Source organism: Macaca thibetana, chromosome 7, assembly GCF_024542745.1.
Source record: "Macaca thibetana thibetana isolate TM-01 chromosome 7, ASM2454274v1, whole genome shotgun sequence".
Taxonomy (NCBI): Eukaryota; Metazoa; Chordata; class Mammalia; order Primates; family Cercopithecidae; genus Macaca; species Macaca thibetana.
Window position 1 is genome coordinate 26,168,952 of NC_065584.1, and position 18,131 is coordinate 26,187,082.

At 41.6% G+C, this 18,131-nt stretch overlaps 1 protein-coding gene across 1 annotated transcript in view; it reads left to right on the forward strand.

Moving 5' to 3' along the window:
- SEL1L (SEL1L adaptor subunit of ERAD E3 ubiquitin ligase) overlaps positions 1-10,425 on the forward strand; it is a 71,480-nt gene extending 61,055 nt beyond the window's left edge. Inside the window, exons 20-21 of the mRNA XM_050800151.1 lie at positions 3,311-3,439; positions 6,180-10,425. Coding sequence (XP_050656108.1) covers positions 3,311-3,439; positions 6,180-6,389 — 339 coding nt within the window. The 3' untranslated portion in view covers positions 6,390-10,425. The remainder of the gene's footprint in view (positions 1-3,310; positions 3,440-6,179) is intronic.
- Positions 10,426-18,131: the final 7,706 nt, after the last annotated feature.

An 18,131-nucleotide genomic window follows, 5' to 3' on the forward strand; every position in this document is an offset into this window, starting at 1 on the left:
ATCTAAGTGTTAAGAAAAATTCATGAGATATTACTAGTCACAGTTGGTCAGTTAATACATTGTTGGTCAAATCTACAAAATACATTTTGATAAAACTTTGCTTTTTGTATTGTTAATTGAAAATGCATCTTTTAATGAGATAATTTGTTAAAAATTGAGATTTAGCATTCTGTTTTTCGTTTTTTAAAATGTATCACTAGAATGTCATTCATATAAATATGTACATGAAAAATGGGAAGAGTTTCACTATAGCGTGGGCACTTAATTCTTCAAACTGCCTTAAGAGTTAGATGCCAAAAATCAGAGTCACTTGTCATTAGAAATTATTTTTAATGATCAGTCCCCTGACCACTTGATAGGTCCCTCTTCAGTTGTGTCGAAAGCAAAGAATTGGAAATGAGAGACTTGTGAAAACATGCATTCCCTGACACTAGAGCCTTTCACTTTTCTCAATTTCTAGGAAGAGTATAAAAGGCTTTACCAAGACTTATGAAATGGGCTGTTAATTATACTCCTTCCTGTGTCACTTAGAGGCCCTTTGTTGACCTAACTCTGCTTAAGGATTGAGGGAAAGTTAAGTTCATTTTTTGCTAATGCAGTATTTTCTTGACAAAATGCTGCTGCTTTGTTAACATTTGGATGTTTTATTTTAATTAGTATGTAAATGTTTATATTTTAAACTTACCTTAATATTTAGAATATTACTAAAATTAGATACTTACATATAGTTCAGTCAAGGCTTAGGAGCAGCAAACTCAGTACATTCAACTTCTGGAAGATCTCTGCCACTTAATGTAGTAATTAAAGCCTCTCTTTATTGTCAAACCCAGTCATCCAGTGTCCCAAATTAGACTTAGCTTCTATCAGAAAGGCTGATGGGTTTTTGGTTTTTTTTTTTTAAATGGAGATGGGGTACCACTGTGTTGCTTAGGCTTGTCTCAAACCCCTGGGGACTCAAGCGCCTTGGCCTCCAAAAGTGCTGGGATTGCAGGTATGAGCCACTGCACCCAGCTGACTTTATTTTTAAATCAAGTGAAGTTTAACAAGACTAATATAAAAATCACATGTAAGTTATAGCTTTCATGGAGTACATCTAGTAATAATTTACTGACTGTAGTCAAGATTAAAATGATACAACTACTCTTGTTTTTATAATAGGTTATAAAACAAGAAAATTAATGTGCTCTTCTAATTTACAATGTATAACTAATAATAGAAATTCTTGTGAATAAAGAATATGATAAAAGGCATAGTATTCCGTTGATAAGAGTAGGGGGAGGGAACTTTTGTTTAGCTTTTGAGAATAAATAATCATGTATGAAAATAAATAATCATGTATAAAAATCAGTAACTCCATTACTTTTTTTTTTTTTTTTTTGAGATGGAGTCTCACTCTGTCGCCCAGGCTGGAGTGCAGTGGCGCGATCTTGGCTCACTGCAACCTCCGCCTCCTGGGTTCAAGCTATTCTCCTGTCTCAGTCTCCCGAATAGCTGGGATTATAGGCGCCTGCCCTCACACCCAGCTAATGTTTGTATTTTTAGTAGGGATGGGGTTTCACCATCTTGGCCAGGCTGGTCTCGAACTTCTGACCTCATGAGTCACCTGCCTTGGCCTCCCAAAGTGCTGGGATTACAGGCGTGAGCCACTGCACCCGGTTCCATTACTTTTTTTTATAAGACATCGTGATCACCTTTTGTATTTTTTTTCTTTTGAGGTTTAAAATATTCATGCTACTAAAAGCAATCCCCCATTTAATATAGTTAGGAAAATATTAAATATGAGGATTGACTGTAATTGAAAAAAATCATATTATTTGATAAGTTTTAACTACACACTAGTGAATCTATTTAATTACCCCAGTGAATCATCCAGTGTATGAATCACAGGAAGTTTGATCCATGATCTTGAAAAATACAGCAGTCCAAAAAACCATTTGAGTTATATTTTTCTAAAAACTCAGACACTAACCATATTGTTACCATTATTTGAAGATGCTCTTCTTTTTAAATAATGACACACCCTAAGGACAAGAATAAGGAATAGGTGAAAATAACTGCTTGTATTTAAATATGTTGGCGGGGGAGTCATTTTTGGTCTTTAACCTTTCTTCCTCATGTCTCATGGAATTCTTTAAGAGTTTGGTATTCTTTGATAATAGGGAGTAGAAGTGAGATTTTTAAGTGAAAATTCCCACCATCCCATTCTATTACATGTCTGAATTCAGAATACTCCAGCCTGGGCCAAAATTAAGAATGACTGGTTTCACCCCTTACAGAAAGATCTAACACAAGGAAACACAAGATCCCCTAATAAGGGTTTATAATTAGTCGATAAAGGAGCCTTCTTCAGAACCAGTATTTCAAGGCATCTCTTCTGGTGGTAGCCCCTGAGGTTTTTACACCCCAAGGCAATGCACTTGAGGAAAGAGTGGGGTAGATAAGGGCTGTGCCTCCTTTTTTGCAGAGAAACATTGCTGTGCACACAGGCCTATTCTCAGCAGATCCCTTTCAGGAAAAAGCACATATGGAAGCTGCAGAACTGCAGAACGGAGTCCCTTAACATGTCCATGCCAGTACCTCTTGGTAAATCTTTTTCTTTTTTTGGAGACAGGGTCTGTCACCCAGACTGGAGTTCAGTGGCACCATATCAGCCCACTGCAACCTCCACCTCCTGGGTTCAAGTGATCCTCCCACCTCAGCCTCCCAAGTAGCTGGAACTACAGGCAGGCGCCACCACACCCAGCTAATTTGGCTTATTTTTTTGTAGAGACAGTTTCACTATGTTGCCCAGGTTGGTCTTGAACTCCTGGCCTCAAGTGATCCTCCTGCCTCACCCTCCCTAAGTGTTAGGATTACAGGAATGAGCCATCAGGCCTGGCCTTTGTTGTAAAATCTTGAGTGTCTCTACCCCACTTTGAAGGTCACTGTCCCAAACTGAAACCAGACGTTGCTAACACTGATTGAAGTTTTCAGTAGCAAAAAATTAGTGTGAGTTTCAGAGGTCACCCTTGGAAATCTCTAGGTTAACAGTGCTAATGCATAGATACATGGCTGTATCCAGCATATCTACACAGCAAATGAGATGTTATGTTGGGGGAAAATGAGTTTTTTAATTAAGTTTTTCAATATTAAGCAGTTAGATAATTAAACAAATTTTATCCAAGTAAAGCTTGGCATTTTTCTTTAGGTGAGGGAAACTCATTTTAAAATGAAAACCTCAAAGGTAAAATAAATTTGTCTAATATGTTCACTAAATATTTTTACTTATTTTGACAAGAAAATGCATTTTTGTTTCTTACCTATATTATAGGATATTCACCTTGCAAAACGTTTTTATGACATGGCAGCTGAAGCCAGCCCAGATGCACAAGTTCCAGTCTTCCTAGCCCTCTGCAAATTGGGCGTTGTCTATTTCTTGCAGTACATACGGGAAACAAACGTAAGTGGTCCATGCCTCTTTTCATTAAAATATCAATGGTGGAAGGTCTGTCCTGGAGGTTTGTTTTTCAAAAGTTGAGAAGCACAGGGAAGAGTGTCCTGCAGGTATCAGGTGTGTTCCCTTGTTCCCCTCGGCTCAGGTACCAGAGCACCTTATCGGGGAGGGATAAATGCAGGCACAGAGCAGCTACTGCAGTTTTTAGATAGCGTTTGACACTTCCTAACGCTAAAGCATTTTTTATGGAGGCAGATGTTTTCTGGTTTAGGGAAAACTGAGACTGACGGCAGTTTGAAACAGTATTTAATTCAGTAAACGTTAAACCAGATGGCCGCCTGGCAGTGAGTCAAACGAGTCCCTTAAAAAGAAAAAGAAAAAAAAAAGGAAAGAAGAACCTGAGAACCTGCCCAGGTTGTTGTACTTCAGATTCTTCTGATAGTGAAACATTAAGTTGAAAACACCACCCGAATTTTCTTCTCTAAAAGTAGCGTAAATTATTTAAATAGGCTAATGGGAGAACCTATATAGGAAGTGGGTTACCCATTTTCTTCAAAATTACCAACTTTAGTTGGCAATACTGGTATGCAGGTATTCTTGCATTCTGCCAGCTTTATATTTTGTTTCTAGTACTGTAGTTCCTAGAATGGATTAACTGGTGCAGCATTTCACTCTGAAAGCCCCAAGATGTTCAGAGCCCTTGTTTCTAACATAGGCTTATTCAGGACAAGAGAAGTTTCTTCAGGACCAGAAAAGGGTGATGTTTCACCCTTTTGTTAATGGCTTTCAGTATTAGATTCAAGAACGGGCTTTCCCTCATGTCTGTCACAGGTATAAATGTAGTCCATGCTGCTCCAGCATCAGTGAAAAGAAATGGACTTGTCTAGTCCATGCACCTGAAGTCCTCCACAGATAGGGCTCCAGAGCACTGGTCTTGTGGGACTCTGGCCTCCCAGTTGCTTATACATTAATTGCATGGTAGCATGAGTCAGGTGTGCTGTAACCACTGCCAACTGAAACAATCTGTGTTCCTTTCATTAAAAAGCCGATCATGTGGCAGCCTCCTCTTTCTCTCTCAGTACCATTGCAGACCCTTCTCTCTCACAGTTTTTATTACTCACTGTTGGTTATGGTCTAGGACTTCATCTTAACAGTATGCTGTACTGGGTATATTATATCTTTGCTATTTGTGTTAATACAGAAGTATAAAGAAGATAGTAAAAACGCCTCATAATCCTACCACCTAGCTATTCCAACTAAAAAGAAAAAGAGAGTACAAGACTAATAAGTAGTGATCGTAAGAAAGTCAAACAGTACAGAAGACCACAAATCTCCCATCCCAGATTCTTCCCCAGAGAACACAATTAGTGGTTTCTTGTCATTTTTTTCCAGAAAAATTTAGCACTTGTACCTACAAATGTGTTATAGAGATACTTCAAATGTAATTTTATTTTAAAAATTATACCCCAGCCGGGCACGGTGGCTCACACCTGTAATCCCAGCACTTAGGGAGGCCGAGACGGGCGGATCACGAGGTCAGGAGATCAAGACCAGCCTGGCTAACATGGTGAAACCCCGTCTCTACCAAAAAAATACAAAAAACTAGCCGGGTGAGGTGGCGGGCACCTGTAGTCCCAGTTACTCAGGAGGCTGAGGCAGGAGAATGGCGTGAACCCGGGAGGCGGAGCTTGCAGTGAGCTGAGATCCGGCCACTGCACTCCAGCCTGGGCGGCAGAGCGAGACTCCGTCTCAAAAAAAAAAAAAAAAAAAAAAAAATTATACCCCATATTTACTATCTTAATGGGTAAGTATAATAGAAGTCAGAAAGTGTCAGAAATAAGTGATATTAAAACAATTAAAATATCATAGCCTAAGGACGTAACTTTCAGGTTGCAATTCAGATGTTAAATATTTTGTGTTTTAGTTAAATCCTAATTGAGAAGCATTATTTATTCAGCTATTAAATGGTTGAATTCCTGCTATTTTCAATTACATGGAGAACAGTGAAGTGGCCCCACTGTCATGGAACAGAGCTTTCCAGCTGGTGTGCTGTCACTGCCAGTAGATTCGCTGTGCCAAGATACTAATTTCTCCCCTTGGCTCGCCACTGTTTTTTTCTTTTTTTCTTCTTTTTTTTTTTTTGAGACAGAGTCTCGTTCTGTCGCCCAGGCTGGAGTGCAATGGCACTATCTCGGCTCATTGCAACCTCCACCTCCTGGGTTCAAGCATTTCTTGTGCCTCAGCCTCCCAAATAGCTGGGATTACAGATGCCCGCCACCATGCCTGGTTAATTTTTGTATTTTTAGTAGAAACGGGATTTCGCCATGTTGGCCAGGCTAGTCTCGAGCTCCTGGCCTCAAGTGATACACTCACCTCAGCCTCCCAAAGTGCTGGGATTACAAGGCATGAGCCCCTGTGCCTGGCCCCAGTGTGTGTTTGTTTTCAAATATTTTCTGTGAAAAATGATTAAAATTAGTGTGTTGGATTACTGATGGAAAGAACACTGTCAAACATTTTATATTAAATGTCTTCTGTTATACAGTAATAGCTTAATTCCTCAGACACATTATTTTGAGCTTCAGTTGAAGGCTTTTAAAACCCTTGTAAACATACACATACACACATTGCAAAACATTTTTAAAACCAATTATTTTAGTTTCTGTACTTATCTCTGGTGATGTAACTTTCCCAGTTCCTTGCCTGACATTTTAGTGATAATAATGGTTTCTATATTATTTTCATTAAGATTCGGGATATGTTCACCCAACTTGATATGGACCAGCTTTTGGGACCTGAGTGGGACCTTTACCTCATGACCATCATTGCGCTGCTGTTGGGAACAGTCATAGCTTACAGACAAAGGCAGCACCAAGACTTGCCTGCACCCAGGCCTCCAGGGCCACGGCCAGCTCCACCCCAGCAAGAGGCGCCACCAGAGCAGCAGCCACCACAGTAACAGCCACTGGGTCCAGCCTTGATCAGTGACGGCAAAGGAAGTTATCTGCTGGGAACACTTGCATTTGACCTTGGATCAGTGGTCACCTCCCGGAAGAGGCACGGCACAAGGAAGCATTGAACTCCTAAAGCTGCTTAGAATCTGATGCCTTTATTTTCAGGGATAAGTAACTCTTACCTAAACTAAGCTGAATGTTTGTTTCAGTGCCATATGGAATAACAACTCTCAGTGGCTTTCTTTTTTCTTTTCTGGAAACATATGTGAGACACTCAAAGTAACGTCTACTGTATCCAGCTATCTTTCTTGGATCCTTTTGGTCATTATTTCAGTGTGCATAAGTTCTTAATGTCAACCATCTTTAAGGTATTGTGCATCGACACTAAAAACTGATCAGTGTAAAAAGGAAAACCCAGTTAGTTGCAAATTTAAATGTGTTCGAAAGTCTGAAAATAGAACTTGCCTTTTAAGTTTTTGGAAACTGCGACAACTGAGAAGCTCTTACCAGTCCACATGCAATTAGATTTATTCAGCATATTCGTTATTTTAAAAGGGAAGGTTGGGCGGTTTCTTATTGGTGATTGTCATACGGTATACCATACTCCTCTCCTTCAAAGACTGAAAGGCCTTGTTAAGGAGCTTTTTGTGAGCTTTACTTTTTGGAATGGAATATACATATACAAAGCCTTGTGAACTGACTCCTTGCGCTAACGAGAATTTGCCCCACCTACTCTGTAATTTGCTTGTTTGTTTTGAATATACAGAGCCTTGATCCAGAAGCCAGAGGATGGACTAAGTGGGAGAAATTAGAAAACAAAACGAACTCTGGTTGGGGTACCACGATCACAGACAGAGACACACTTTTCCTAAAGTTGAAGCATTTGTTCCCAGGATTTATTTTACTTGGCATTTCTTTTTGCACAAAGAACACATCACCTTCCTGAATTCTTTAAATATGAAATATCATTGCCAGGGTATGGCTTACAGTGACTACTATTATAATACTAAAACTCAGAGAATCGAAGATGGATTAAACTCAGTGGTTGATGAAAGCCAAAACCTGTCTATATTGTTCTGTACTATTCAGGTATCTTTTTATTTCTGATAGTTTTATATTATAATAGAAAGCCAGCCACTGCTTAGCTATCATAGGCGCCATTTTCTCACTACTAACATTAGGAAAATCAAGGCTACTTGATTTTCAGGATTGTCTGGTTAAATAGTATGGGAAAAAAACTGAAGAGGTTCACATAATCACACACGTGAAGGAATTAAAGCTTAAACTGAATTTGTATTTCATTTTATTGTCAGATGGTGGTGTTCACCAGCCTGTATCTTGTCTGAGACTGCATTTGTATCTGAGCGGGTTTTCTATGCCTACTGATGTCAGTCTGTTTATACTAACCTTCATGCTTTTTTCCCAGAATCCCTCATCTGCCAGAAAACTTGAAAAGTTTATTGCTTGTAGAGGTGTACTGCTTTGATTTTTGAAGTTGGGGTAGTAGTTAGAACTAGATTTAACTAGTCTATAATGAACATGAAGGCTTTTAAATGTGAAGTTGTATACCTTTTTTGTGTTTAGAGAATTATGGGAAACCTGGTAAGCAAAACTTTCCTCTCAGATAATTGCTTCCAGATTCGAAGGGTTGGTCACCAAGAGAACCATATGTATGAAAGCATATCTGTGAAAGGTAGGAAATCTACCCCCACTAAGTGTAATGTTGCTTTAGGCAGCTCTTGTAAATACTAAGACTTGTTTGGTCTCTGACACGTAGAGATTTGAGTTCAGTTGGTACAGTACTTTGGTGTCTGCACCACGGCCCCTTCTCCCCGCTTCAAAATAAGTGTAATCCATGGTAGCAGCCACACTTCCTTTAGAAAGAACTGTTATAATTTATTTAAAAGTTGAAAAACCACCCAAGATGACTACCAACTTTCACTTTTTTCTTCTGCTGTCCACCCTCATTTTTCTTTCAGCAAGATTTTTATATCAAACTTTCCTTTCCTCCATTGAGTACATGCTTTGAGAAAACATGTCTTAAAACAGTGTGTGCCACCTAAGGCTGGATGGGAAAGTGCAGTCTCGTTCTTCATACAATAACCCACTTCTTATTAGTTTACCACTTGCCTTTTTTTATTGTTAATGTTCTGAATTTCCTTTTCTTGGCTTGTTTCCACTTTGTTTTACCCTGGGTCATTTGCTGCCAGCAGTTTGTGAACGGTATCTTTCAAATAACTTAGTTCTTATGGCTTCACTTAAAGACTGTCTCAAAAATACTTTGCTCTCTTCTTCTTTTGTGTTCATGGGACATGGTACCTAAGCAAATAGGAGTTGGGTTTGGTTTTTCTCCTAAAATAATGCTCAATACTTACCTAATCAAATGGCATCCATTTGAATAAAATGACAGTAACTAAAGCTAGTTAATGTCAGTGACATTAAACTAACTCAGGATTCAGGAGTTTTAATGTTAGAATTTAGACTTAACAGATAGAGTGTGGCTTCATTTGTCCACGGTAGCCCATCTCTCCTAAGACCTTTTGTAGTCTGTCTTCCTGCCTTCGAGCGTGATGACAGTAATACCCTGTTTAGTATTCTCTTATGCATTTGGTTTGTTGGTTAGCCGACTGTCTTGAAACTATTCATTTTGCTTCTATTTTATTTTACAGAGGTAGCATTGGCGGGTTTTTTTTTTCCTCTCTCTCTCTCTGTTTGAAGTTTCAGTATCTGTTTTCTAGGTGAGGCTTATTTTTGATTAGTAGTCAATGGCAAAAAAAAAAAAAAAACTAAATCAAAGATGACTCCTTTTCAAAATTTATTATTTAGCACTTAGATTAATTTATAAATTATTAATCTTGATACTCCTAAGGATTTGTTACTTTTCTGCATATTAGGTTAATTTTTACCTTACATGTGAGAGTCTTACCACTAAGCCATTTTGTCTCTGTACTATTGGGAAGTTTTGGAAACCCCTGCCAGTGATTTGGTGATGATCTGATGATTTATTTAAAGAGCCGTTGATGCCTCCAGGAAACTTAAGTATTTCATTAATATATATATAGGATTTTTTTCTTTTTTTTTTTTTTGCTTTGTCTTTCTCTCCCTTCTTTTATCCTCATGTTCATTTTTCAGTGTTTGGAAGTATGCATGCAGGCCTATAGATGAAAAACACAATTCTTTATGTGGGTAGCATGTGCATTAATGTCTCAACTACATATGCAAAAACTTCCTTTACAGAGGTTCAGACTAACATTTAACATGCACATTTCAAAACAAGATGTGTCATGACAGCCCCTTTACCTGCCAAGACAAGCAGGGTTATATTTGTTTCAGTGACAGCTGATACTTGTTTTGAAAGTGAATCTCATATGTATATATATTACACATTATTATGACTAGAAGTATATAAGAAATGATTAGAACAAAAGAAAATTTCTATTTTCATGCAAATATTTTTCATCGGTCATCGCTCTCAAATATAAGTGAAAATATAACACTCCTGAATGCCTGAGGCACGATCTGGATTTTAAATTTGTGGTATTCATTGAAAAGAAGCTATATTTCTCCACCCACTTGGTATTTCAAGAAAATTTAAAACGATCCCAAGGAAAGATGATTTGTATGTTAAAGTGACTGTTTGCACAAGTAAAAGTCCGATGTGTGCATGAAAAGGATTCCTTGGTTATGTGCAGGGAATCACCTCACATGCTGTTTTTCCTATTTGGTCTGAGAAACAGGCTGACACTATTCTCTCTGATTAAAAAATAAACTCATAAAACTCATAATGTTGATATAATCAAGATATAACCACTATAAATATGTAGAAAAGGAAGTTTTAAAAGACCTTAAGCTGGCATTGTGAAGGAACACCATGGTAGACTCTTTTTGTAAATGTATTTTGTATTTAATGAAATGCAGTATAAAGGTTGGTGAAGTGTAATATAATTGTGTAAACAAACAAACCCTGTTCATAGAGAGATGTACAGATCCGTTTTGTACTGTATCTTGAAACTTGTGAAATAAAGATTCCACCTCTGGTTATCCTGTATGCTGTCATATACCACAACCAGGCGTCTTTCCAGACAGACTGTTTTTAAGCTGAATGATTCCATTTTTAAATGTTTTTTGGAAATTCAGAAGCTTCTGAAAACATTCATTTGGGGCAATTTGAATTCATGTTTCATTTGAAACTCCTGAAATTCAGAGTTTTACAAGTCCAGTATTGCCCCAGGGAGAGCATGCATATGCTAAGAAATGTGATTATCTTTTCAATCTCCGATCATCTTTGCCCTGAGCGGCCTGTGATATGTAGTAAGCGTGATTCACTCTAGCCTGATGATAATATAATTTATCTAAAGTTTGTTTATGCATTGCCTTGTGCCAGGAAATGTTTGACACGTACAACACAATAACATTTATTTAGACTAAATATGCTCTGAGTAAAGGAGAAATGGAAAAACACAAAATCAAGAGTGAACATGTACACAAAATGCAGCTGGAAGTGGGCTACAAATTTGGGCCGCAGCTTCCCAGCAGGCAACTCAAAGAGGTAACTGAGGTAAAATGTTCCAGCTTAGAAGCATTAGATCTTGGATAAAAAGCCTGCATGATGCAAATTATGGCAACTGAGATGTCAGATCTCAAATTTTACTTGTGGGAGCACAGTGACCCCAGATGACCTTGACTGACCTAAAAGTTGTAGGGGAAGTCGGATGTCAGAGCCTTAACACCAGCAGGTGACCATCCAACCTGGGGCAATACCTGTTCACCACTTGGCCTCTTTCTGACAAGTCATTAGAACGTCCTCCATCTTCACTGGCTGCAACTTGATGAGCTACACAGCCTCTTCCCTAACTTCCTTTATGATGCTAATTTACGTTGGTTATACCAGCTTAGAAGTATGCTTACATTAAGTTACAGCAGATACACAAATTAGATGCAAGTAAAAAAAATCAATTTCTGTAAGTAGGAACTATGAAAAAAAAGGAAATTTTTTACTTTTTGGGTATTTTTCTATGAATAAGAAAAAGCGTTAGAACCTATCAGTTCAAAAGGAGGTACTGCTGTGTAACGGGCTTTGTACATTCCTTCTCATGTCACGCCACTACTTCGCCATCGAATTGAACAAGCTTTTCATTAGATCCTGAAAATTCACCACCCTAGTAGTTTATTATTGGTATTAGAATTTGAGTAGAACTCCTGATTTTCCCTAGAGGCCAAATTCTTTTTATCTGGGTTAATTTCTTTTAAACATGACAATGTTAATGCTGAATTGTATATTAAATCCCATTTCTAAAAACTGCACAATTTTTTCTCGTGTGAGTGGAATGTGGTTAACTGAATTTGGAATGTTCATATAATTTGTTGCTGCTCAATCCGGTTTCCCTTTGCCTCCTCTCTACCGCCCAGTATAACCTCATTAATTCAACTCTCAGACTTGGAAAGAATGTCTCATAAGTCTTGGGAGATAAGAGATTCAGGTATCCCATGTAAGGATGCTAACTTCGAACATGAGTATGTCATTGAGTTTTACACGATTCAAGATTTAAATGTGGGCAACAGAAACCTCTGTTCTTGGAAACAGATTTATTTCAGGATATGAAAGCACAGCTGTGGGTTTCAAGAGTTTGCACACCTGCGTTTCCTCACCCTTCCTCTGTGGCTATGCCCGTAGATGCTTTTCTTAGGAAAATTTGATTAATTGAACTTTTTTTGTTCTAAATGCAATGTCCTGAAGTGGGTAGAGACTAACGCTGGCTGTGCGTGCGTGTGAGTGCATGGTGGTGAGGAGTTGGGGAGCCTTCCAGCTGATTTTGTTTCCCTTAAGTACTAAAAGAAGAATTTACTTGAATTTCTCCAACCTGTACATGTATTTTCTTTTACTTACCATTTGGACAATGTTCTGTGGCTTGTAGCATCTTAAACCTCTTTTTTTTTTTTTTTTTTTTAATTTCTTTTGAAACAGGGTCTCGCTCTGTTGTCCAGGCTGAGTGCAGTGGCTTAATTAGAGCCCACTGCAGCCTCAAAACTCCTGGGCTCAAGAAATTCTCCCACCCCAGCCTCCTGCATAGCTGGGACTACTAGCGTGTGCCACCACGGCCAGCTATTTTTTAATTTTTTTGTAGAAACAGGGTCTCCCTATGTTTCCCAGGCTGGTCTCAAACTCCTGGGCTCAAGCAATCCTCCCACTCCCAAAGTGCTGGGATTACAGGTGTGAGCCACCATACCCAGCCCGTCTTACATCTTTCAGTGCATGGAAATGTACTTCCAGGACTGTGAGAGCTGAGAAGAGCAGGGTATTTTCCCTGTAGCCATCTTTGGACCCTAGCTGAAGTATGTGCTGAGGTGAAAGCACCCACACTGGGCCTTTATTATTTCAGAAGAAGGAAAAAGTAATTGAAGCCTTAAGTTTGTGTAATTGGTATCTGTATTTCATCACTCATTTGAGACTGAAAGTTAGTTAAAGCCTCATAACTAGACTGTTGTTTTGTGTTCTCACGTTAGCTAAACCAAAGAATCTGTTGAGTCTCCACACAGTACAGTGAGTTAAGAGAGCACATTTGTGCCTTAGAGCAGTTAAACAGAGGAGAAACCCATGAACAGAGATGAAACCCAAACTTTACTACAGAGAAATGAAACTCCATCTCATCTGACCTGTTGCCACTCCTTAAAGGGGCTTTTTAATTGTGAGTCACCATTTCAGTGCAGGCCAGTATGACAGATCAGATAGAGGCATAAGGGAAAGGTCCATGGCCAGATGTGGTGGCTCACGCCTGTAATCCCAGCAGTTTGGGAGGCGGAGGCAGGTGGATTACGAGGTCAGGAGTTCGAGACCAGCCTGGCCAACATGGTGAAATCCCCTCTCTACTAAAAATACAAAAATTAGCTGGGCATGGTGGTGCGCACCTGCAATCTCAGCTACTTGGGAGGATGAGGCAGGAGAATGGTTTGAACCCAGGAAGTGGAGGTTGCAGTGAGCCAAGATCACACCACTGCACTCCAGCCTGGGTAACAGCACGAATCCGTCTCAAAAAAAAGGAAAAGAGATTGAGACACAACCAACCGTTTGATCCTCGCATGGGTTCTCCTGAGTTGCCCAATCCCTTCACAAAAGAGATTAGTGATGGTCAGTCCTAGCCCCACTGAATGGCCCTAAAATGCAAAGGAAAACGGGAAGGATGCCATAGCGAGAAAGTTCTGGACTGCAGTCGGGTCCTCACACTGGGTGGGTGGCCCCAGACAAGTGATTTGCTGGACAGGGTTCTCATAGGCATCAAGACACTGGGTGGGGATGGTCCTCAAGGTCCTGTCCAGCTGTGGGAGGTCTTAAGTGCCAAAAGAAACCAAATTGACTTTTTATTCCACTGACACCAGACCCTTTACAAGGCTTCCTGGTGGAAATGACAACATTCCACTGTCCTAAAATGGTTGACTCCAAATAATTTACAAACAAAGTTTATGCTACAGAGGTCAATATTAAAGTTTATACATAAGGGGTCAGGCGCAGTGGCTCACGCCTGTGATCACAACACATTGGGAGACCGAGGCAGGCAGATCGCTTGAGGTCAGGAGTTTGAGACCAGCCTAGGCAACATGGTGAAACCCCGCCTCTACCAAAAAAAAAAAAAAAATTAGCTGGGCATGATGGTGTACGCCTGTAGTCTCAGCTACTTGGAAGGTTGGGAGGCTGGGGTGGGAGTATCACTTGGGCCTGGAAGGTGGAAATTGCAGCGAGCCAAACTGGGTGACAGAGTGAGACCCTGTCTCAAAATTTAAAATAAAGTTTATAACATAAGGTTTCATTTGGGCATTCATTCACCAGCCTCTATTAATCACCGACTATCTTCCAGACCCTGAAGTGTAAAATGAATTTTTTTTTTTTTTTTTTTTTTTTTTTTTTTTTGAGACGGAGTCTCGCTCTGTCGCCCAGGCTGGAGTGCAGTGGCCGGATCTCAGCTCACTGCAAGCTCCGCCTCCCGGGTTCACGCCATTCTCCTGCCTCAGCCTCCTGAGTAGCTGGGACTACAGGCGCCCGCCACCTCGCCCGGCTAGTTTTTTTGTATTTTTAGTAGAGACGGGGTTTCACCATGTTAGCCAGGATGGTCTCGATCTCCTGACCTTGTGATCCGCCCGTCTCGGCCTCCCAAAGTGCTGGGATTACAGGCTTGAGCCACCGCGCCCGGCCGTAAAATGAATTTTAAGATGAGTATGAATGAAAGACTGAATTGAAAGAGGCTGTTTTCATCTGTGGGTCTTCATCACCACAATATGTGACAGGTGCTAAGTGTTTCACATCCATTATTGAATTTAATCTTTAATACTCCAGGATGTCAGTACTAGTCATGTCATTCTCATTTCACACATGAGGAAACAGGCTTGGACAAGCTAAGCAACTTGCTCAAGGTCACTCAGCTAGTGTTAGTCATAAAACTTGAATTCAAATAAAGAACTGGGCCAGGCATGGCGGCTCACACATGTAAGCACAGGACTTTGGGAGGCCAAGGCAGGCGGATCACCTGAGGTCAGGAGTTCGAGACCAACCCGGCCAATATGATAAAACCCCGTCTCTACCAAAGATACAAAAATTAGTTGGGTGTGGTGGCACATGCCTGTAATCCCAGGTACTCAGGAGGCTGAGGCAGGAGAATTGCTTGAACCCGGGAGACGGAGGTTGCAGTGAGTCAAGATCGTGCCACTGCACTCCAGCCTGGGGGACAGAGTGAGACTCCGTCAAAAAAAACAAACAAACAAACAAAAAAAAAACCTGTCTTGGCTAAAAGCACCCAAGTTGTAAACTGTTATGTTATGCTGTCTCGTTAATGCAGCATGGGTAAGGTTTACAGTGGAGTTATAAGTGCAGTGCCCATAAGGAATAGGAAAGGGTAACAACAGAATGAGCAACGTTTCTCCCAAGTGCGCGTCATCCTTGTCCGTGCTCACAAGTGCTGTTTTGTGCTTAGCATGTGCTGCTGCTTTACAGTTGTAAAGACATAAAAAAAACAGCTAGAGCACATCAGGATTGGCTTGTCTCTCTTCCACCACGTCTAGTGTGAGGTGGGATGGCTTGAATGGTTTGACGAGCCACGTGGCTGGGACCGCAGCCTTTTTTCTGTTGACATACACCTGGAGCTGAACATCTAGGATGCTCCTTCACGCACATGCCTGGCGCCCAGGCTGGGCTGGCCAGCATCACCCTCTCCACGTGTGGGGATCTCAGGGTAGACAAAACTGCCTCAGAGTGAGCACTCCAAGAGCCAAGATGGTGCTGAGGGGCTTCTTAGGACTAGACTTAGAAATCTCAACCATCGGCCAGGCGCGGTGGCTCATGCCTGTAATCCCAGCACTTTGGGAGGCTGAGGTGGGTGGATCACGAGGTCAGGAGATCGAGACCATCCAGGCTAACATGGTGAAACCCCGTCTCTACTAAAAATACAACAAAATTAGCCGGGCGTGGTGGCGGGCGCCTGTAGTCCTGGCTGCTCGGGAGGCTGAGGCAGAAGAATGGCGTGAACCCGGGAGGTGGAGGTAGCAGTGAGCCAAGATTGCGCCACCGACAGAGGGAGACTGTCTCGAGGAGGAGTAGGAGGAGGGGGGAGGGGGGGGGAGGGGGGGAGGGGGAGGGGGAGGGGGGAGGGGGGGGGGAGGGGGAGGGGGAGGGGGAGGAGGGGGGGAGGGGGGAGGGGGGAGGGGGGGGGGAGGGGGGGGAGGGGGAGGAGGGGGGGGGAGGAGGAGGAGGGGGGGGGGAGGGGGAGGAGGGGGGAGGAGGGGGAGGAGGGGGAGGAAGGGGAGGAGGGGGAGGAGGGAAAAAAAGAAATCTCAGAAATCTCAACCATTAATAGGATGCGGACCAATAGGACTGCATCCTATTGGTCCATAAGTCACTTGGGCAGGCCCAGATTCAAGAGTTGCTGGTTGGAGAAACAGACTCCACCTCCCAGCAGAGAAGTGACTTGGGCATCCACGGAGGAAAGGAGTCAATGGTGGCCCTCTTCAGATGAGGCTGCCACAATCACAAATTCATTCTTCTCCATGGTATCAGCCACATTTACAGTTAGTAAACAGTTACGGAAAACATCTGTGTTTGACTTGCTTCTAGATCGCTTCTCTGTGTATAACTTGGGCTATTAATTGTGGTAATACAGGGCGACACAGTAAATCAGGCGTCAGCCCTACTTTCAAGGACTCCCTAAACAGTGGCCTTCAGGCGCTCGGCAAGACCAAAGCTACTTCCCTGATCGGAAGTTTTAAGAGCTTCTCATTTAACTGCTACCAACTCAGTTGGTCTACAAATTTAGAACGAGAACTCCCACATCCGTTTACCTGAAATAGCTGAGCTAATGAAGATTAATGGAACTAAGGGGGGAGTGTGTGAGTGAGCAGTATTCATCATACCTATTTCAATTCTCCTCACTGCTGGGGTCTCAACATTATGCTGTGCCTTTTTTCCCTCCCTCTGCCCTCTGCCCAAGCTCACTCTCCTCCAGGTTTCCACTCAGACTTGCCTGACTGCCCCCCATTAAATCAAGTCCATCTGTTATACAACCCCTGTGTTTTCCCTTTATAGCACTTATTGATTAAGGTATTTAATTAATCTTCATCTCTCTACTGGTAAATCTCAAAAGGACAGGCATCAGTCCGTCTTACCCACCAGTATGTGCCCAGAGCTTGGCACAATGTCCAACACACAAATTAATTTGATTAATACTTGAATTAAAAATTAGCCAGACATGATGGTGCGTGCCTGTAATCCCAGCTACTTGGGAGACTGAGGCATGAGAATCACTTGAACCCGGGAGGCGGAGGGTGCAATGAGCCAAGATGGTGCCACTGCACTCCAGCCTGGGTGACAGAGCAAGACGCCATCTCAAAAAAATATATATATATGTATGTATATATGTATATATGTATATATACACACACACACACATATATATACACACACATACACACATTTTGTTTGTTTTAGTAAAACAGAGTTTGTTTGTTTTGGTAAAACGGAGTCTCATTCTGTCACCCAGGCTGGAGTGCAGCAGTGGGATCTTGGCTCATTGCAACCTCCGCCTCCCAGGTTCAAGCGATTCCCCTACCTCAGCCTCTTAAGTGACTGGGATTACAGGCACCCACCACCATGCCCAGCTAATTTTTGTATTTTTAGTAGAGACGGGGTTTCTCCATGTTGGCCAGGCTAGTCCCAAACTCCTGACCTCAGGTGATCCACCCACCTCAGCCTCCCAAAGTGCTGGGATTACAGGCGTGAGCACGGCTGGCCTCCAATATATGTACATATGTATATATATGTATATGTGTGTCTGTGTATATATATACACACATATATATACGAATTTAAATGAGCAGATGGACTTTCCAGTAGAAATAACATTCTGAAAGATGGTGAAGATCCAGAGTCATCTCTTGAGAAAACCTGCCTAAACACAAGTGTACTTGAACGACTTACGTGGCATTGTGTTACTTAACTAGCTACTTCATGTAAAATTTCTCTGAAGTCTTTACCCAATCAATTCTCCCTATTCCCAAGAAAGCAGGAGAAATCCCTCCTAGAAAAACAGCTTCGGCCGGGCGCGGTGGCTCAAGCCTGTAATCCCAGCACTTTGGGAGGCCGAGGCGGGCGGATCACAAGGTCAGGAGATCGAGACCACAGTGAAACCCCGTCTCTACTAAAAATACAAAAAATTAGCCGGGCGCGGTGGCGGGCGCCTGTAGTCCTAGCTACTCAGGAGGCTGAGGCA